A 17,098-nucleotide genomic window follows, 5' to 3' on the forward strand; every position below is an offset into this window, starting at 1 on the left:
CATAGCAGACTATCAAAGACAGGAAACAATGGCATCAAGAAGCTGTTTTTATTACTAAGAGCAAATTGAGCCAGTCCTGCAGGCTTATCACCAGAAAAAGTCCAAGGCACACATTTTGCTCCCTGCCTCCCAGAGCCTCTTCAGTTTAAGGCCCTTGGGGGCAGGGAACCCTCTGAGATCCCTGTGCCAGAGCATAACCTCTGACACTTGGCAGAAGAGCTTTAGGACCCCTCCTTTCCCACACCTTCACCAGGCACCTTCAGTGGCAAACTCTCAGGCTCCTGTTAGGGGGCTGAGCTGCCTGTCCCAGATGCTGGGACAGGCTGTAGACTTCAGACATCAGAAGGGACCGTGGAATGTAGTGTCACCCAAGAGGCAGAGAAGGCAAGAGGAAGAAGAAAGGCACTGGGTCATCAGCAATGCACCGCTGTGCCATCCCAGAATGTTGAAGGCTGATCCCTCTTCCAGCGGGAGCTAACAGACACTGGGAGGCAGGCGAGCTGCTGCCGTCCTCTCCACCACAAAGCCATAATTGTACTGGAATGACATACAAAATGAGAGATGAGGGGCAGCTTCAGGGCCACAGACACGGGAGCTCTAACCTCAGCCCCCGCCTCCCACAGTCTCCCGGAACCTTGAAGACCTGGCTGTGGGACCGAGGAGCAAAGGGCTTACCTCCTCCTCGATGTCCGCTAGAGATTTAATGGTCAGGTCTGCAAAAGAAGAGAAGCCCTGGGGGAAGGGCCAGAGAAGAGTCAAAACCAAGGCAGGTCGAGTTCTGTCTCTGAAAATCTCAGAGAACACAAGAAAACCCAGAACTCTTTGGGAGTCACAAATGCTGGAGCACAGATCTAGAAGACTGGCTGTTCTCTGTCTCCAGTGAGCCTGCCATAGGACTCTTTTTCCCCTGTCCTCAGGCTATCCTGCAGAGCCCCCAGCCAGCCCAGGGACCCCAGATTTTTTTCATACCTTTCAGAGTTTCCCTGACATCCTCCACACCCACCCATCTCAACTTTCTTTACCCTTCGCCCACTTCCACTGGCCAAGGATCTATGAGGTGACACTGATGTGAGCAGGGGAAAGGGGCTGGGGTCACGTGGCATGGGGGTGGGTCATGAATGCAATGGTGAAGGGCCTGGTGAGATCTCATGATACAAGGAGAGTTGGGGGTCCGGCAATAGTATTAGTGCTTGCTTCATGGGATGGAGGAGTTTAATGCAAAACTAGGGCAAGTCTCAGCATGAGTGCCCATCACAATATATTGTAAGCAAAGTCCTTTTAAAATCCTTAAGTGTTACATGCTTGTGGGAGTATCACCAAACTTATTAATGAATAGTTAACCCAACCATGTGGTTTGCTTCACTCCTGGGGGCCCACTCACCGTTGGACCATTGTCTCTGCCTTCAAACTTGGGGTGCAGGGTGAAGGGAACCCCATCCATAGCTGAGAAGAAAGACTGCCAATGAGCTAAAGGATAATGGCAAGAAAACCAGAGCTGCCCTCCCGCTCCCTGAGGATGCTAAAACTGGAAAGGACCCAAGGTATTCTTTGGTCTAAACCCCTTGTTTTACAGAAGGGGAAAGTGAGGAACCAGGAGGAGTTGGGGGGGGGGGGGGAGGAGGAATGCTACAAAGTGGGCAAGCAGCAGAGCCAAGACTAGAACTCGGGTTTTTCCCAGTTTAAGGCTTTTTTCATCCAAAAGGTACTGCCAGGTGCCTTTTCAACTCTGCTACTATCCAGACCCTGCCTTCCCATGGTCCCATCTCTGCACCTTTAAAGTTGAGTAGGAAGGCAAAGTCTTATTTACCTGAGATGCCATATAGACTAGAAGCCTCGTAGATGGAATCACTCCTCCTGATGGTCCCTTGTCTTGAGCTCAATGTGGAGTGCTTCCCTGGGCTGTCACTGTGGGGTGCCACAACCCATGCCCATGTAGAGAGCAGGGATGGTCACCCCTCAACCTCCAGTAAAATGCTGTTTCTTGATCCCTCCTCCCCTCCAGTCCAGGTCTTGGTTGCATCCCCATTTCCTGCCATCCTCACCTGGACTTATCCAGGGACAGGCCTCTCATCTCCAAGCTGATGCTCCGAGGCTTAGGAAGGGGTTTGGGCTTGGAGACTTTACCTTTCTTACACCAAACTGCAAAGCCGCCTATTTCCCTAGAGAGCAAGACATGTTTTAGAAGAAACTCATCATTGATGATCACGCCTTAGGGACCCAGAAGTAAGGGTTCACTGCCTCCTGTTTGTGGGCAAGGGGGGGATGTGAGAGCACCTACAGAGACGATTAAAGGATCGGATATGAAAAGGGCTAGTGGGGTGGGAGGGTTGTGCATATGGGATCATGTTAGACAGGGGAAGCAGGGGTGGAAGGGGGCTTGGGGGCAGCTCTACCCAACACGTATGTATCCCGGCACCACTTTGCTCTTGCCACTCAGCCGGACATCAAACACAGCCATATCAGCCACTCCGAGGGGGACCAGCTTCATGCAGACCCGTTTCTTTTTTGATACTGATGCCTCTGGGCAGGAGGGGAAGGAGAACAGAGGTCCATATCGAACTCCACTGGGGCAACTGACTCCCTGACTCGTCGTGGCACCTACCCTCCCAAGGTGATGAGGGCTCAGGGGTCACGGTGTGGCTGTCGCCCCAAGTGTGCCTGACGCACACACCCAAAACCTAACGGAGAGAAGGCCCTTACTGGCATCTAGGAACTCGCTGATGTAGGTGAAGCCCACGGGAAGAGGCGTTTTCTCATTTAGGATCTGGATATCTGTGACCACATTTTCTTGGAGAGTCTGTGAAGGGAAAAGAGGAGCAGGGAAAAAACTAGGAATCAGCCAGCCCAGAGAAGGGAGAACCCACAATTGGTCTGTGGAAGGAACTTCTGGAAGGGGCAGCAGAGGGTCCTGTAAAGCTGTAATTCAAAATCACTGGCAGGGCAAATTTAGGCGGAGAAAAGGCAGAGGACAAAGGGCCGCCTGAGCAAAGGCCGGTCACCCGGGAAAGGGGCAGTCCAGCAACGGGACCCTGGCAGCTTGGGTCTAGGAAAGGCCGTGTGGGGGATGCCACAGGGAGAAGGAGCCATGCCTTTGTCAGTGAATTTCAGCCAGGCTAGGTGGAGCCACGCGAGTTAGGTCACCTAGACATGGGCTCTGGGGCCGGCTCTCATACCCACTGGTTAGTAATCTTAGACAAATCGCCTCTCTAATTTCTCCATCTGCAAAAGGAGGGTAATAGCTATGTTTCCCACCCATGATTGCTGGGGAAAGCAGACAGTAAACTTCAAAGGTCCGGGGAGCAGGGGCCGGTATTATCATTCCTTACCTCACTGCTGTTGCCACTGCCAGCCCCGGTCTCCCCAGGACTGAGGCACAGGAAGTAGCCAGACTTTTGTGCAAATCCCTTCCCGAAGTTGGCAGGTGTCCCCTCCACTGTGCTTGTGATCTAGGGGGTCAGAGGAAGCAGGTCACTGACGTGCACCGTGGGGGAGGAGCACTAGTGGGCCAAGCCTGGCTTCCGTGGCTTTTTCCCACCAGTCAAAAGAATCTTGCCCTTGGCCGCCACAGGCGCCAGACATCGGCTCCCCTTCTGCCCTGGACAAGAATACTGAGACCTGGAAGCTCTGGGGCCGGCCTTGGAGAAGAAGCCCATGGGGGGAGGGGCAGGGCAAGGATGCCACAGGGGCGGGGGAGAGCGGGGACAGGCTGGGGAGGGAGTGGGAGATGCTGGGAACGGAGTGAGGGGCAGGGTGGGGAAGCCAGAGGCAGGCCGGATGGCCACTCAAGTCCCTGCAAAGATGGGGACACAGGGAAGGAAGAAGAGGGGACGAGTGAGAATAGGAGGCGAAGTGATGGGGGCGGGGCAGAGAGCCTGGGAGAGAACAGATATGGGGGCCAGGGCAGGATGAAGGTACAGGCAGGTGTGAACGTGGGGGAAGGGGCAGGAAAGGGGAGGAAGTCCGAGGCTAGAGGGAAAGGGACAGAGCGGGGGGAGCCTGCTCGGGGCACTGAGGGGGAGGGGCAAGGATCACTGGAAAGGCCAGAGGAGACACGAAGTGGAAGTGGAGGGACAGAGGTCAGAGGGGTCGGGGGAAAGAGGTCATTGGGTCACTGAGGTGAGAAGGGGGCCCGCAGGGTCGCGGCACAGGGAAACTGAGGCCGGAGGGAGTGGAGGAAGGGCCAGGCCAGGCCAGGCCGGGATTCACTGGTTCACTCACCGCGCTGTAACCCCGGGGCGGCACAGCCGAAGCCAAAGCCCAGCCCAGGCCGGCTATGGGAGACCCGTCAGGGGCGGGCCCGAGATCCATCGTAAGGGCTGCGGATCGAGGCAAAAGGAAGCGGAATGAAGAGGTGCAAGAGCAACCGAAGCGAGAGGCTCGTCACAAGAGGGACCAAGGCTAGGGCTCCCGTCCCGGGCAGGCGCCCACAGTTGGCCGGACTTCGGACCCGTCCGTAGCCAGGGGAACTACAGGCACCAGAAGTCAATTCGGCGAACTGAGTGCGCCTGAGCAAACACTCATTCCCATAAGTCTGCGGTGCTTGCCTGCGAGGTACGGCGACCACCCGAGCCAAACGGTAGAAGTTACTCCCGGAAAAACTCGTTCAGAAAGCCCAACTCTGGCAGAAAGCGTCCTGCGCGTGCGCAAGTTCCTGGGACGTCGACGTGTTAAAGTTGTGTACGAGAAGAACTACGTTATCCAGAGATCCTTGCAAAACTGCTTGCCCGCAGGCCGCCCGCCCTCCCCTGGAATCCGAGGCGCGGCCGGAGACTGAGTCGGAGCAGATCCGCCCGCGGCATTTCCCTCAGCAGGTGATGCGAGTTCCCTCCGCCTGGGCGGTCAGGCGCGCCTCACCCCTTGCCCAGTGGTCCCCGCCTCCAGTCCCGCTCTGCCGGGAATATGCACCCTCCACTCAGCTGCCAGAGAGCGACGCCGAGCTCTGCGCCCCCGCTCCCTATGGCCCGGGGGCCGGAACAGACTGCTTTAAGTTATTACCGAGGACTCGCCCGCAGATTCCGTCCGAGCGCCGCCCGCTGCTCTCCACTGCAGCCAACACCCGCCGTGTTCTCCCCATCTAAGAGTTAACCCTGGCGGCCGTGGCTGATCAGCCATTAGGAGCTCGCTATGTTCCAGCGCAGGTCGGGCACAAATAAAATGAACATTCGGGGTATGACTGCTCACACAGTCTGGGTATTAAATTGCGAGTCAAACATTATTCTCCTTTTAGGAATCTTCCTAAATCTCAGCCTAAACCCCTCCTCTCCTTCTCTCCAGAGACTTCCCAGGAAAACCCCACATCAGAGCTGGGCCAAGAACCCACCGGTCTGGCCATCGGCAATAGGGCTGTCTGCAACAGGTACCCCCCTCTCTCTTCTTAAATCCCTTATCATCCGACTTCTGAATCCCTCCTTCCACCAAAACGGCTCTCTCCAAAGATACCCATGATCACTTAGCTGCCAGATCAGGACCTTTTTTCCACCCTCATTCTCCTCGACCTCTTGGCTGACTTTCTATTAATCATAGCTTCTCCTTGATTCCCTCGCTAGGTTTTGGGACCCACTGATCTGGTTGTTCTCCTCCCTGATTCTTCTGTCTCTGTCGCCTTTGCGCTTTTTCCCTTTCTAGATCATGCCCTCCAATTATCTCAAGGTTCTGTCCTGGGCTCTCTTCTCCATCTCTGTGCTGTTTATTCCAAAATCTACCCATTCTGCCCCAAACCCTGCTGTGCTCCAGTCTTGCATCTCCAGCTGCCTTTTGGAAATCTCAAGCTGGAAGACTTGTTTGCTTCTTAAACTCAATATACCTAAAGTAGACTCTTAACTTACCTCATAAACTCCCCCTCTTCTGCCTTCTTTCCTACTGTAGAGGCCAATACCATCCTCCCAGTCCCCCAGGCTCCTAATTCTATCTTTCCTGTTGTTCAGTCATTTAAGTTTATCCTACTCTTTGGTGACTCCATTGGGGATTTAGCGGTTTGTCATATCCTTCTCTAGCTGATTTTTACAGAGGAGAAACTGATGGTTAGGAAGTGTCTGAAGCTGGAAGATGAAATCTTTCTAACTTCAAACCTGGTGCTCTGTGCACTACAGCATCCCCTTTCTCCTTGTTTTTCTCTCTTGATTTTAGTGTTTTCCCTCTGCTGATTTCCTATAATTATTTTGTATATAATTTGCTTTGTATATATTTGTTGACATGTCTCTCCCATTAGACAGCAAGCTCCTTGAGGGTAGAGAATCAGGATATTTATTCCTCTTGCCTTTAGACTCTCCTACCACCATCACTCAGCAACCTCTCCTCTTTTTGTTTTGCACTATTCAAATTTATCATCTAATCTTTATCCTGGGAGTTATTATCATCATCCCAAAGGATAAATTCTAAAGAATTCTAAAGATAAAATCTTTTCCAATGAGTCCAATGCCAGCTCATCATCTTTCTCTTTTCCCTAATTCCTGCTTTCGTGTTAGGAGCTTTTAACATACTCAAATACTTTTAAATTCTCAGTTCTTCACTTGACCTAATCCTACAAACCACCCTTTGACCAAGATGATCATGCCCTTGAACCCATCATTAACCATGGGTTCCAAGTTATTTTTAATCATTCTGAAATTATTTCATCTAGTCATAACCTTCTATTACTCCTCCTCTCCCTGTGCTTCCAACCTGTTGTTCCACACCATGATCTCCAACTTTTATGTCCCTCAGTTTTTTGCTAGGCTACACCATATTTGCCAGCTACACTCTCCTGAACCTTGGTGAATCACTGAACCACATGCCGCCTTGTTCTGTTGTTGATCATGTCCAAACTCCAGGACTGGATTACCTGAACCATCTGACTCCTTCACTCCTATTCCTGATGAACATAGCTAGAAAAGTCTCAAAAATGTTGACTGTGTCTACTGTAAATCTGCTACATACACTAATCTTAATTGGCCTTTTCTTTTTTTACATCTAATATATTCACTCTCTCACTCCTCATAATGAGTACAATCTATGTAGTTATAGTAAGTAATCCTTCTGATTGCTCCTTCTCAGTCTCATTTTTGGTTGGCTCTTCATTCACATCATACCTGCAAACTGTAGGTGTTTAAAGCTCTGTCCTGGGCTCTTTTCTTCTGTAATAGTTTCCTTGGTGATCTCATTAGCTCATGTGGGTTCAAATATCTTTGTATGCTATGATTCAAGACCTAGACATCTAGTCCTAACTTCTTTGCTGACATCTGCCTTCATGTCACCAACTGCCTCTCATTTATCTCCTAGGAATCTATCTAGACATCTCCAATTGAATCTATCTGAAATGGAATTCATTCTTTCTCCCCAAACTCTCAAATTTCCCTATTATTGTTCAGAACACCACCATCCTCCCAGGCAGGCTCAACATCCAGATGTCATCCACTCAATGTGTTTCTAATTGGTTGCCTAATCATGCCATCTCTATTTCAACATCTCTCAAATACATCTTCCATCTTCATTTGGTAGATTCATAACCTCATACCTTCATCATTTCAATGACTTTCTAGCTGGTGTTTCTGCCTTGTCTTTCTAAAGTCTTTCCTCCCCATAGCTGTCAAAATGATGCTCAAAGTACAGGTGACCACATGACCCCTTTTTTAGGAACCTCTCTCCCTGCCCCCCCCCCCGGCTTCCTAATATCCCCAACATCAAATATAAAATCTGGTGACTTTCAAAGCTCTTCACAACTTGGCCCTTTCCTAACTTTGCGGTGGTCTTAGACTTTTCTTTCCTCTACAAATTCTGTGATCCAGGGACCCTAGCCTTCTCACTGTTCCATTCTCCCAATCCAGTGACTTTTTACTGGCTGTTCTCCACATCTGGAGTGCTCTCTCTTCTCACCTCTGCCTACTGGCTTCTTTACAGATACAGCTTCTGTCAAAAGCCTTTCCCAGTCCTCCCCACTGCTAGTGTTTTTCCTTTGGGATTATCTTCCATTTACACTATATCTTATATGCACTGTTATATTTATACTGTTTCCTTCTGAAAGCATGAACTCCTTGGGGAAAGGAACATATTTTTTTCTTTATAGTCCTAGCACTTAATACATTTTCTGGCACATTATGTTTAATAAATGCTCATTGACTAAAACAGAAATCATCAGACCTTTATCATTTGTTCCCTTCCTACAACCTCTACATCTCTGCCATACTGCTGAACCTTCCTATATATACTGTCTCCCCCCCCCCCCAAAAAAAAAAGATAGGTGCATAGATTATAAATTTCTTGAAGGTTTGGACTGCTTCATTTTTATCTGAATTTCTATCACCTTGCACATTTTCTTGATTTGAAATAATAAATTAGTTTTTTGTAGGCTTCTTTGTACAAGCCCCTTCAAATATTGGGAAAGGAGCCAGCTCAGGTTCTCAACCCTACTCCAGTCAGCTGTAGACTCACACTAACCATCCTGACTACTGCTCTGCCTCTCTTCCCCTCTCCAGTTATGCTGTGAGTCTACACTATCTTACTCAGGTTCAGAGCAATTCAGATAAGCACTGACATTCAATTTGACCATTGTTAGTACATGCCAAAGAGAATCACTATCAATTAGCTTGCCCACTTCTATCTTTGTAAGAGAAGGTGGGAAAGCCGGGCTAAGTGAGGGGGCCAAAGACACCCATCAATCATAAGAGAAGACTCAGCAAAGGCAGAAAGGAAAAAAGCTTTGGAACTTTATTCTCTTTGATAAACTTTCAACTGAAAATGGTAGATTTTGTATCAATATTTCCAGAAATGCACAAACCTATTCACAGGGAAGTCTGAATTTACAAAGACATGAAATTAGAACTACATGAAACAATACAAGATGTAATTTTCTACTTAAGAATAAATCCCAAAAAAGTTTTGGTAAAGTTATGTTTGTTTCAGGTCAATTAGCTCAGAATTCACAGTATGAATCTGAATTAACAGAAAAATTTATTTCCCTATACAAAATTACAATACACAGAACGTGTACAAGTACAATACAGGTTTAAATTGTTAGTAACTATCACCTAAAACAAAAATCTCATAGTAAAAAAGGACATGAAAATTAAAATAAGTCATTTTTTAATTGAAAAATTTGTGACAAGTCCTATAAGAGACATTTCAAATTCTTACCATAAAATTGCTATTTAAAAAATGAATTTGGTTAGGAAGAGGAAACAAGTTTTCAAATCATTTTAAATCCCAATGGATCTAAGTAAAAAGATAACTCCAATGTGTCAGGTTGAGAGGTAGAGAGGTGTCACTGTAATCACAATCTTCTATTGGTTCCAGGTTTTCTGAGGTAATTAGCTGTGTGTCAAGTTGTAAAAATAAGAATATTGGCAAACACGACAAATTACACTAATGACCTCTTTCCTCTCATCAATAGGTCCCAAACTTAATTAGATGCATCCGAATTAACACTGCCTGGGTCTCCAGCAGGTGAAGTGATAGATGATGGGGTAGTAGCATCCTGCCAGCTGCCATTTGTCTGAAAATAAACAGAAGATTAATGAAAGAGGGAATGTAAAAGGAGTATTGGGACAGTAGGCTTCTGTCTAAGTATCAGAGTGGGGAGGATCAGGATCAGTCCAATGAGATTGTTCTGCTAGGTTCGAGTTAACATTTTTTTCTCCTTCCCCTTCAGATAAAACACATCCAATATTGAATTCTGCAGTCCTATAATGGGACTGATAGTTTGGCAGCCAGCCATAAACTGTAAGTCTTAGCAAATGATTAAAGAACTCTTGAAATCAACTTTTTGAGACAGAAGACCAATATGATGCCCAGAGAGGCCAGACTTCTCTGGGTGAAGAAACAGATCCCTGTTTTGGCAATGCCAAAAATTCTAATGTTAGGCCACTGAGATAACCTTCAGTTATAACTTTTTTAAATTGGTTAAAAAAAGGCTCATAAACACCAATAACTAAAAAGGAGACTAAAGGATCAAGTCTTCCCTATAGAAAAGAGGAAAAAAATTCCAATGAAAATCAAATAGTCTAGAGTTTTTGCTACAGAAAGACCACCACACAATTTATCAGGATATATTGCAGGGTTACAAGATGAATATCTGTATTTATTACATAGGAAAAAAACAATTTAAGAACTGATATTTGCAGATCATTTAAAAACCAGGTACTTTTACTGTGTAAGCTTTTGAACTTCTGATTTACATCTCTGGATCTTCCCTATAAGATTCATTCTGTCTATATCATTCATTACACATTAGCACAAAGAATCCTTAGGAATCCGAAGTATGTCATACTTGTTTCATGGGTGTTAGGGAAGTAGGATAACAAGAACCACCACATCCCAGATGAACTAGGAACTAGAGAAGACCAATTCCTCAAGCAGATATGCCCATAGTTCTTGTGAAAAGAGACAAGGTTGTGTTTGAGAAAATGTGTACTTGGTGCAAAGAGGAATCTTGATCTGCACACATAATCCCAGACAGACATTGCACCAGAGGTGGTACAATTCTTGTCTGTAAACTTATGATTCTGAAATTCTGATCACTTACATCAATTCGCTGAGTTGTATACAAAGGGTTTCCAACAAGAGAGTCGTATCTGCCCGTCTGGTGTATGACATGATGTAAAGAATCCATCTGCAACAACACCCAAAATTACCACCCATAACTTCATATGCTTTAGATAATTTCAAAAAGGAAAATCTCACAGTAAAATGATAATTTTTCAAATAACATCTGCAACCTAGCCAAAAACCCCCAAACTTGGAAGTCATAAAATGTTGATTGGGTGGGAAAGGAATAGACTGTCAAAATGTGACCACTAGGTGGCGCAGTGAATGGGGTGCTAGACTTGGAATCAGAAAAACTTACTAACAGGTACTACCACCAGCATTTATTAAACTCTGTAATCATGGGCTACCTCTCTGTCTGTTTTTCTCATCTATAAAATGGGGATGATAATAATATTTCATAGGTTGGGAAGTCCAAACAAAAAAATCACCTTAATGAATCACAAAGATTAATTATTAAGGCTGAGAAGCTCCCCAAAACCCAGCTTCCTGGATCATGGGCCCTCAAAGACAATGTTATCATTGTAGAAAGATAGTCTTGTCCAGGTGATGGCGGATGGACAATTCCAAGGCCCTGAGAATAATACACACCTCACAGCGGGCCACAATACAAGCAGAAGAAAGCAATAGAGAGCTGGGCTTTCTCTACCTTTTCCTTACTTCTCTATTTCCATGGAGAGGGTACAAATATTTCTTACTGATAGATTTAGAATAAGTAAGATGTTTTCTACGGACTCCTAAGAGAAGGGCAGCATTTGATTAAGTAGTAATGGAAAACAATTCAAAGTCTCTAACAAAGAGATCAGATTTTTCTCACAAGCCCAGTTGCAAGAGGGATTCCAGTTCAAATAGTGGAGCTAGGTGAAATATGAGTTCGCTTTCAATGCTAAGATTCTGTGATTCTGAAATTGTACATCAGAGCTGTATTTAAATTAATACTTTCTGGAAATGTTTCCCAAAATTCAGGCTAAAATTTCAGAATAGGAAGAGATCCTAGAATTTATCTAGTCCAACCTAAGTCTTTCACAACATATCTGATAATATGCTTCTAGCTTTTGAAGCCTTGCAAACAAGGAGGAATCCACTATCTCCAGAGGCAGCCCATTCATTCTACTTCTGGACAGCTAGTTCAGGTATTTATCACTCTCACCTGAACTATTACAACAAACTCCCAATTCTCATGGCAGCCACAAAGCAAACAGGTGCCAAGCACATTTCTAAATACAGGGCATTCCTATGGCAGAATATAGCACTAAGGCCTCAGCTATGTTGTAAAATATTAAGAAATGCTATGATGACAATGGCTTAGTCTGAAGCCTGTGATTTCTCTTGAATCAAAGAATTAATTAATTTTCCTTGATGAAATAAGGCCTGAATCTAGAATTTTCACAAATTTGTGGAATCCCTCTACCAGTGCAGGTTGTACCTTGCCTTAGACACTGAGAGAATGAATTGTCCATAGCAATGTATCCAAAGCTGGACTTGAACACAAATCTTCCTGATTCCCAAAGCAGCTTTCTATCCACTACCCTAAGGCTGCCTCACATTTCAACTTCCTGATTTTGAAATGTAGAGAATTAGTCTTGTAACCAAAGAGATGGTGGGAATATCTTTCTGCTTAATCCAATTGAGGGGTTTTTCTTTGTTTACCTTTGACCAGATTGAAAAATTTTAAGAAGGTACAACTGGTAATATAACTATTGTTCTGTAAATCAAACATTCTTAACAGAGTATGCATTTTTATTTTACTCACAGTAGAATTGTCTTATTTCATGCATAGTATAAGAAAGAAAACAAAGTGCTGGGTCAGAGGGAATTGCAATTAGTTGAAGAAGCTCAGTCTATCTGGACTCTCAAGTCACTCAATAAGCATTTATTATTATTATTATTATTGTCTTCTTTGTACAAACACCTAAGCTAAGTACTGGGGATACAAAAAAAGGCAAGGATAAAGGCAAGAATATCCCTTGAAGGACATTCTTGAGAAGTACATAGTTTAATAATAATAGGGAAGACTACATGCTAACTTAACAACTATGTATAAACATGTATAGGGCATAAATTGGAGATAACCAATGAAAGGTACAAGTATTAAGGAATTGGGGAAAGGCTTCTTGGAGGAAGACTTTAGCTGAGACTTAAAGCAAGCCAAGGAAGCCTGGAGGCAGAAATGAGGATATTCCAGGTATGGGAAACACTATGTCCAGAAACTAGAAGTGGAGTGTTTTGGGGGAGGAAGTCGCTGGACCGCAGAGGTGGTGGGGAGAGGAAAAGAAGAGAAGGGCAAGTGGGCCAGATTGTGAAGGGCTTTTTTTTTTTTTTTTTAATTTAATAATAACTTTGTATTGACAGAATCCATGCCAGGATAATTTTTTTACAACATTATCCCTTGCACTCTCTTATGTTTCGTTTTTTCCCCTCCCTCTCTCCACCCTCCCCCCCCAAGATGTCAAGCAGTCCTATATATGTTAAATATGTTGCAGTATATCCTAGATACAATACATATTTGCAGAACCGAACAGTTCTCCCGCTGCACAGGGAGAATTGGATTCAGAAGGTAAAAATAACTCGGGAAGAAAATCAAAAATGCAAATAGTTGTGAAGGGCTTTGAATACTAAAAAGGATTTTATATTTGATTCTTGGGGTAATAAGTAGCCCTTGGACACTGATACATTGTTGGTGGAATTGTGAATCATCCAGCCATTCTGGAGAGCGATTTGGAACTATGCTCAAAAAGTTATCAAACTGTGCATACCCTTTGATCCAGCAGTGATACTACTGGGCTTATATCCCAAAGAGATCTTAAAGAAGGGAAAGGGACCTGTATGTGCAAAAATGTTTGTAGCAGCTCTCTTTGTAGTGTCCAGAAACTGGAAACTGAGTGGATGCCCATCAGTTGGAGAATGGCCTGAATAAACTGTGGTATATGAATGTTATAGAATATTATTGTTCTGTAAAAAATGACCAACAGAATGATTTCAGAAAGGCCTGGAGAGACTTACATGAACTGATGCTGAGTGAAATGAGCAGGACCAGGAGATCATTATATACTTCAACAACAATACTATATGATGATCAATTCTGACGGGCACAGCTCTCTTCAATAATGAAATGAGTCAAATCAGTTCCATTTGTTCAATAATGAATAGAACCAGCTACACCCAGTGAAAGATCTCTGGGAAATGAGTGTGAACCACTACATAGCATTTCCAATACCTCTGTTTTTGTCCGCCTGCATTTTTTATTTCCTTCATGGGTTAATTGTACATTATTTCAAAGTCCAATTCTTCTTGTGCAGCAAAATAACTGTATGGATATGTATACATATATTGTATTTAACATATACTATAACATATTAAACATGTATTGGTCTACCTGCCATCTGGGGGAGGGGGTGGGGGGAAGAAGGGGAAAAATTGGAACAAAAGGTTTTGCAATCGTAAATGCTGTAAAATTACCCATGCATATATCTTGTAAATTAAAAGCTATAATAATAAAAAAAAAAAGTAGTCCTTGGAGTTTACTAAAGGCAGGGAAGAGATGACATAATCTGTTTTAGGAAGATTAATGTGACATATGAAAGGACAATGGAATGGAGTGAGCAAAGGTTTGAGGCAAGATTAGCCATCAGACTATTGTAATAGTTGAGGCATGAGGTGAGGAGGATTTGCACCAGGGTTGTGACATTATAAAAAAGAGAAGGTGCTTCTATGTTAACAAATAACATAGCCACTTCTGGAGACCTAGGCCTCCACTCACTATCCCTTTGCTTCCTCTGTCTAAACCTCTACCCCACCACCATAGAGGAGTCCTTTATGTTTTGTCTTCCCTTATTAGAATGTAAGTATCTTGGTAACAAGGACTTTTCAGATTTGTAATTCCAGTGCTTGATAGTAACTAGTACAGAATAAATAATAATAAATTCTTTTTAAAAATTTTATTTTTTCAACTCATCCTTGACAGATTTAGGCTTAAAACTCAAACTAGAGAGGTTTTGTTTCACATTCCTCTGCTGACTCAAAATGGCTCCAAATAATCTACATTATTCCACACTTCTATGTTTCATGAACATTACAATCCAACCAAAATGATCTTCCTTTTTCCCAGGCCATGCCCAGATCTGAGATGCACTCCCTTCTTACAGTTTAGATTTTGAATTCATACTTTTGTAGGATCAGCCCAAGCACCACATCTTCCAAGAGGCCTTTCTCATCCCACTGGTCACTGCAACCTTTTTCTCTCAAAAAATCCCCTTTTATTAATTTTGCATACATTTAGATTCGTGCATGTTATTTCCCTGATAGAACATAAGCCCTTTACAAGCAGGGGCTGATTCAGTTTTGTGTTTGTATCCCCAATGTTCAGCCTATGGATGTGCTGTTGATTATATAAAGCTGAAATTTGCCTTTTTTAAAACTTCCACCCACCATTTCTTATTCTGCCCTTTGGAAGCAAACAGAACAGATCTAATCCTTCTTCTAAGTGATAACCCTTCAAACATTTTATTGCTTCTAATTCCTGTTTTTATAGGTCAAACATTCAAAAGTTTGTTTCACTTCTCTGTCTGCTTCACTGTCAAAGCTATAGAAAAGTCAGTTTCTACTCATTTCCTCTACTTTCTCATACCTCACTCATTCTCATTCTTTGGTAAGTCCAATCATCCACCCAAAAGAAACTGCTCTCTAAGATCACCAATGATCTATTAAATGATAAAAATCAATGCCTTTTTCTTTTCTTCTTTTTTGTTGAAGCAATTGGGGTTAAGTGACTTGCCCAGGGTCACAGAGATAGGAAGTATTAAGTATCTAAGGCCAGATTTGAACTCAGGTCTTTCTGACTTCAGGGCTGGTGCTCTATCCACTGTACCACCTAGCTGCCCCCAATGCCTTTTTCTTCTTCTTTTTTTTTTTTTATTATCATAGCTTTTTATTTACAAGATATATGCATATGTAATTTTTCAGCACTGACAGTTGCAAATTCTTTTGTTGCAACTTTTTCTCTCCTTCCCCCCACCCCTTCCCCCAGATGGCAGGTTGACCAATACATGTTAAATATGTTAAAGTATAAGTTAAATACAATATATGTATACATGTCCAAACAGTTATTTTGCTGTATAAAAAGAGTCAGACTTTGAAATAGTGTGCAACTAGCCTGTGAAGGAAATAAAAAATGCAGGCAGACAAAAATAGAGGACTATGTAGTGGTTCATATTCACCTCCCAGAGTTCTTTCCCTGGGTATAGCTGATTTAGTTCATTATTGCTCTACTGGAACTGATTTGGTTCATCTCATTGTTGAAGAAGGCCACGTCCATCAGAATCATCATATAGTATTGTTGTTGAAGTATATAATGATCTTCTGGTCCTGCTCATTTCATTCAGCATCAGTTCATGTAAGTCTCTCCAGGCCTTTCTGAAATCATCCTGCTGGTCATTTCTTACGGAATAATAATATTCCATAATATTCATATACCACAATTTATTCAGCCATTCTCCAAATGATGGACATCCACTCAGTTTACAGTTCCTGGCCACTACAAAGAGGCCAATGCCTTTTTCTTAATACTTACCCTTCCTGTGCTTTCTTTCAGTAAGTGCTAACCACTACCATCCTTCTGAATATTTGCTCCTACTGGGTTTTCCATAATACCTCTCCCTTATGGTTCTTCAATTTCTTTGCTGGATCATCTCCTTTGCAAGGGTTTAATCCAGAGATCTTGTCTTGAGCTTTCTTTCTTCATACCTTTTCAATGACTTCAACTATCTCCACAAACACATCCATATCTTTCTCCATTCACACTGCCATCACAGTAATTTAGACCACAATCACTTCTCATTTGGACTACTTTGATAGCTTCTTGACTGATCTCACACAGCTACCAAAGGGTCATTTCTTCAGTATGACCATGTAACATTCTCAGTACTTCTCCACCTTCCTCCCATCCTCCTCCATTTAGAAATTGCTGTCCCAATTGTTTCTAGGATAAAATATACAATCCCTTGTTTTACATTTATATTCTTCATAATCTGACTCCAAACTCTTTTTCCAAACTAATTTCACATTAACTTCCCTCATATAGTCTCTATTTCAGGCAAACCAGCCCACCTGCTATCCCATCTTGTATAACAAGGCAGCTTCCATCTCTTACCTGTGAACCTATGTCAGGAGATTTTTCCTTCACTTCTGTTTCTTTCTTTCTTTTTTTTTTTTTTTAATTAATGGCTTTTTATTTATACCTTCTGAATCCAATTCTCCCTATGCAACAAGAGAACTGTTCGGTTCTGCACACATATATTGTATCTAGGATAAACTATAACCTATTTAACATGTAAAAGACTGCTTGCTATCTGGGGGAGGGGATGGAGGAAGGGAGGGGAAAAATTGGAACAGAAGTGAGTGCAAGGGATAATGTTGTAAAAAATTACCCTGGCATGGGTTCTGTCAATAAAAAGTTATTTAAAAATAAAAACAAAATAAATAAATAAATAGCTTTTTATTTACAAGACAGATGCATGGGTAATTTTTCAGCATTGACAATTGCAAAACCTTTTGTTCCAATTTTTCCCCTCCTTCCCTCCCGCCC

At 43.5% G+C, this 17,098-nt stretch overlaps 2 protein-coding genes across 2 annotated transcripts in view; both read right to left on the reverse strand.

Moving 5' to 3' along the window:
- Window positions 1-34: 34 nt before the first annotated feature.
- MVB12A (multivesicular body subunit 12A) lies at window positions 35-5,879 on the reverse strand. Its single transcript, XM_051971446.1, has 9 exons — window positions 4,219-5,879; window positions 3,327-3,446; window positions 2,701-2,797; window positions 2,394-2,520; window positions 2,043-2,159; window positions 1,808-1,905; window positions 1,382-1,443; window positions 676-732; window positions 35-537 (listed from the first exon to the last, which is right to left on the reverse strand). The coding sequence occupies exons 1-9, from the start codon at window positions 4,306-4,308 to the stop codon at window positions 475-477; spliced, it is 831 nt and encodes a 276-aa protein (XP_051827406.1). The 5' UTR covers window positions 4,309-5,879; the 3' UTR covers window positions 35-474.
- Window positions 5,880-8,663: 2,784 nt separating this feature from the next.
- PBX4 (PBX homeobox 4) overlaps window positions 8,664-17,098 on the reverse strand; it is a 61,818-nt gene continuing 53,383 nt past the window's right edge. Inside the window, exons 8-9 of the mRNA XM_051971443.1 lie at window positions 10,496-10,582; window positions 8,664-9,466 (exon numbers count right to left, since the gene is read on the reverse strand). Coding sequence (XP_051827403.1) covers window positions 9,374-9,466; window positions 10,496-10,582 — 180 coding nt within the window. The 3' untranslated portion in view covers window positions 8,664-9,373. The remainder of the gene's footprint in view (window positions 9,467-10,495; window positions 10,583-17,098) is intronic.

This window comes from Antechinus flavipes, chromosome 1, assembly GCF_016432865.1.
Source record: "Antechinus flavipes isolate AdamAnt ecotype Samford, QLD, Australia chromosome 1, AdamAnt_v2, whole genome shotgun sequence".
Classification (NCBI taxonomy): domain Eukaryota; kingdom Metazoa; phylum Chordata; class Mammalia; order Dasyuromorphia; family Dasyuridae; genus Antechinus; species Antechinus flavipes.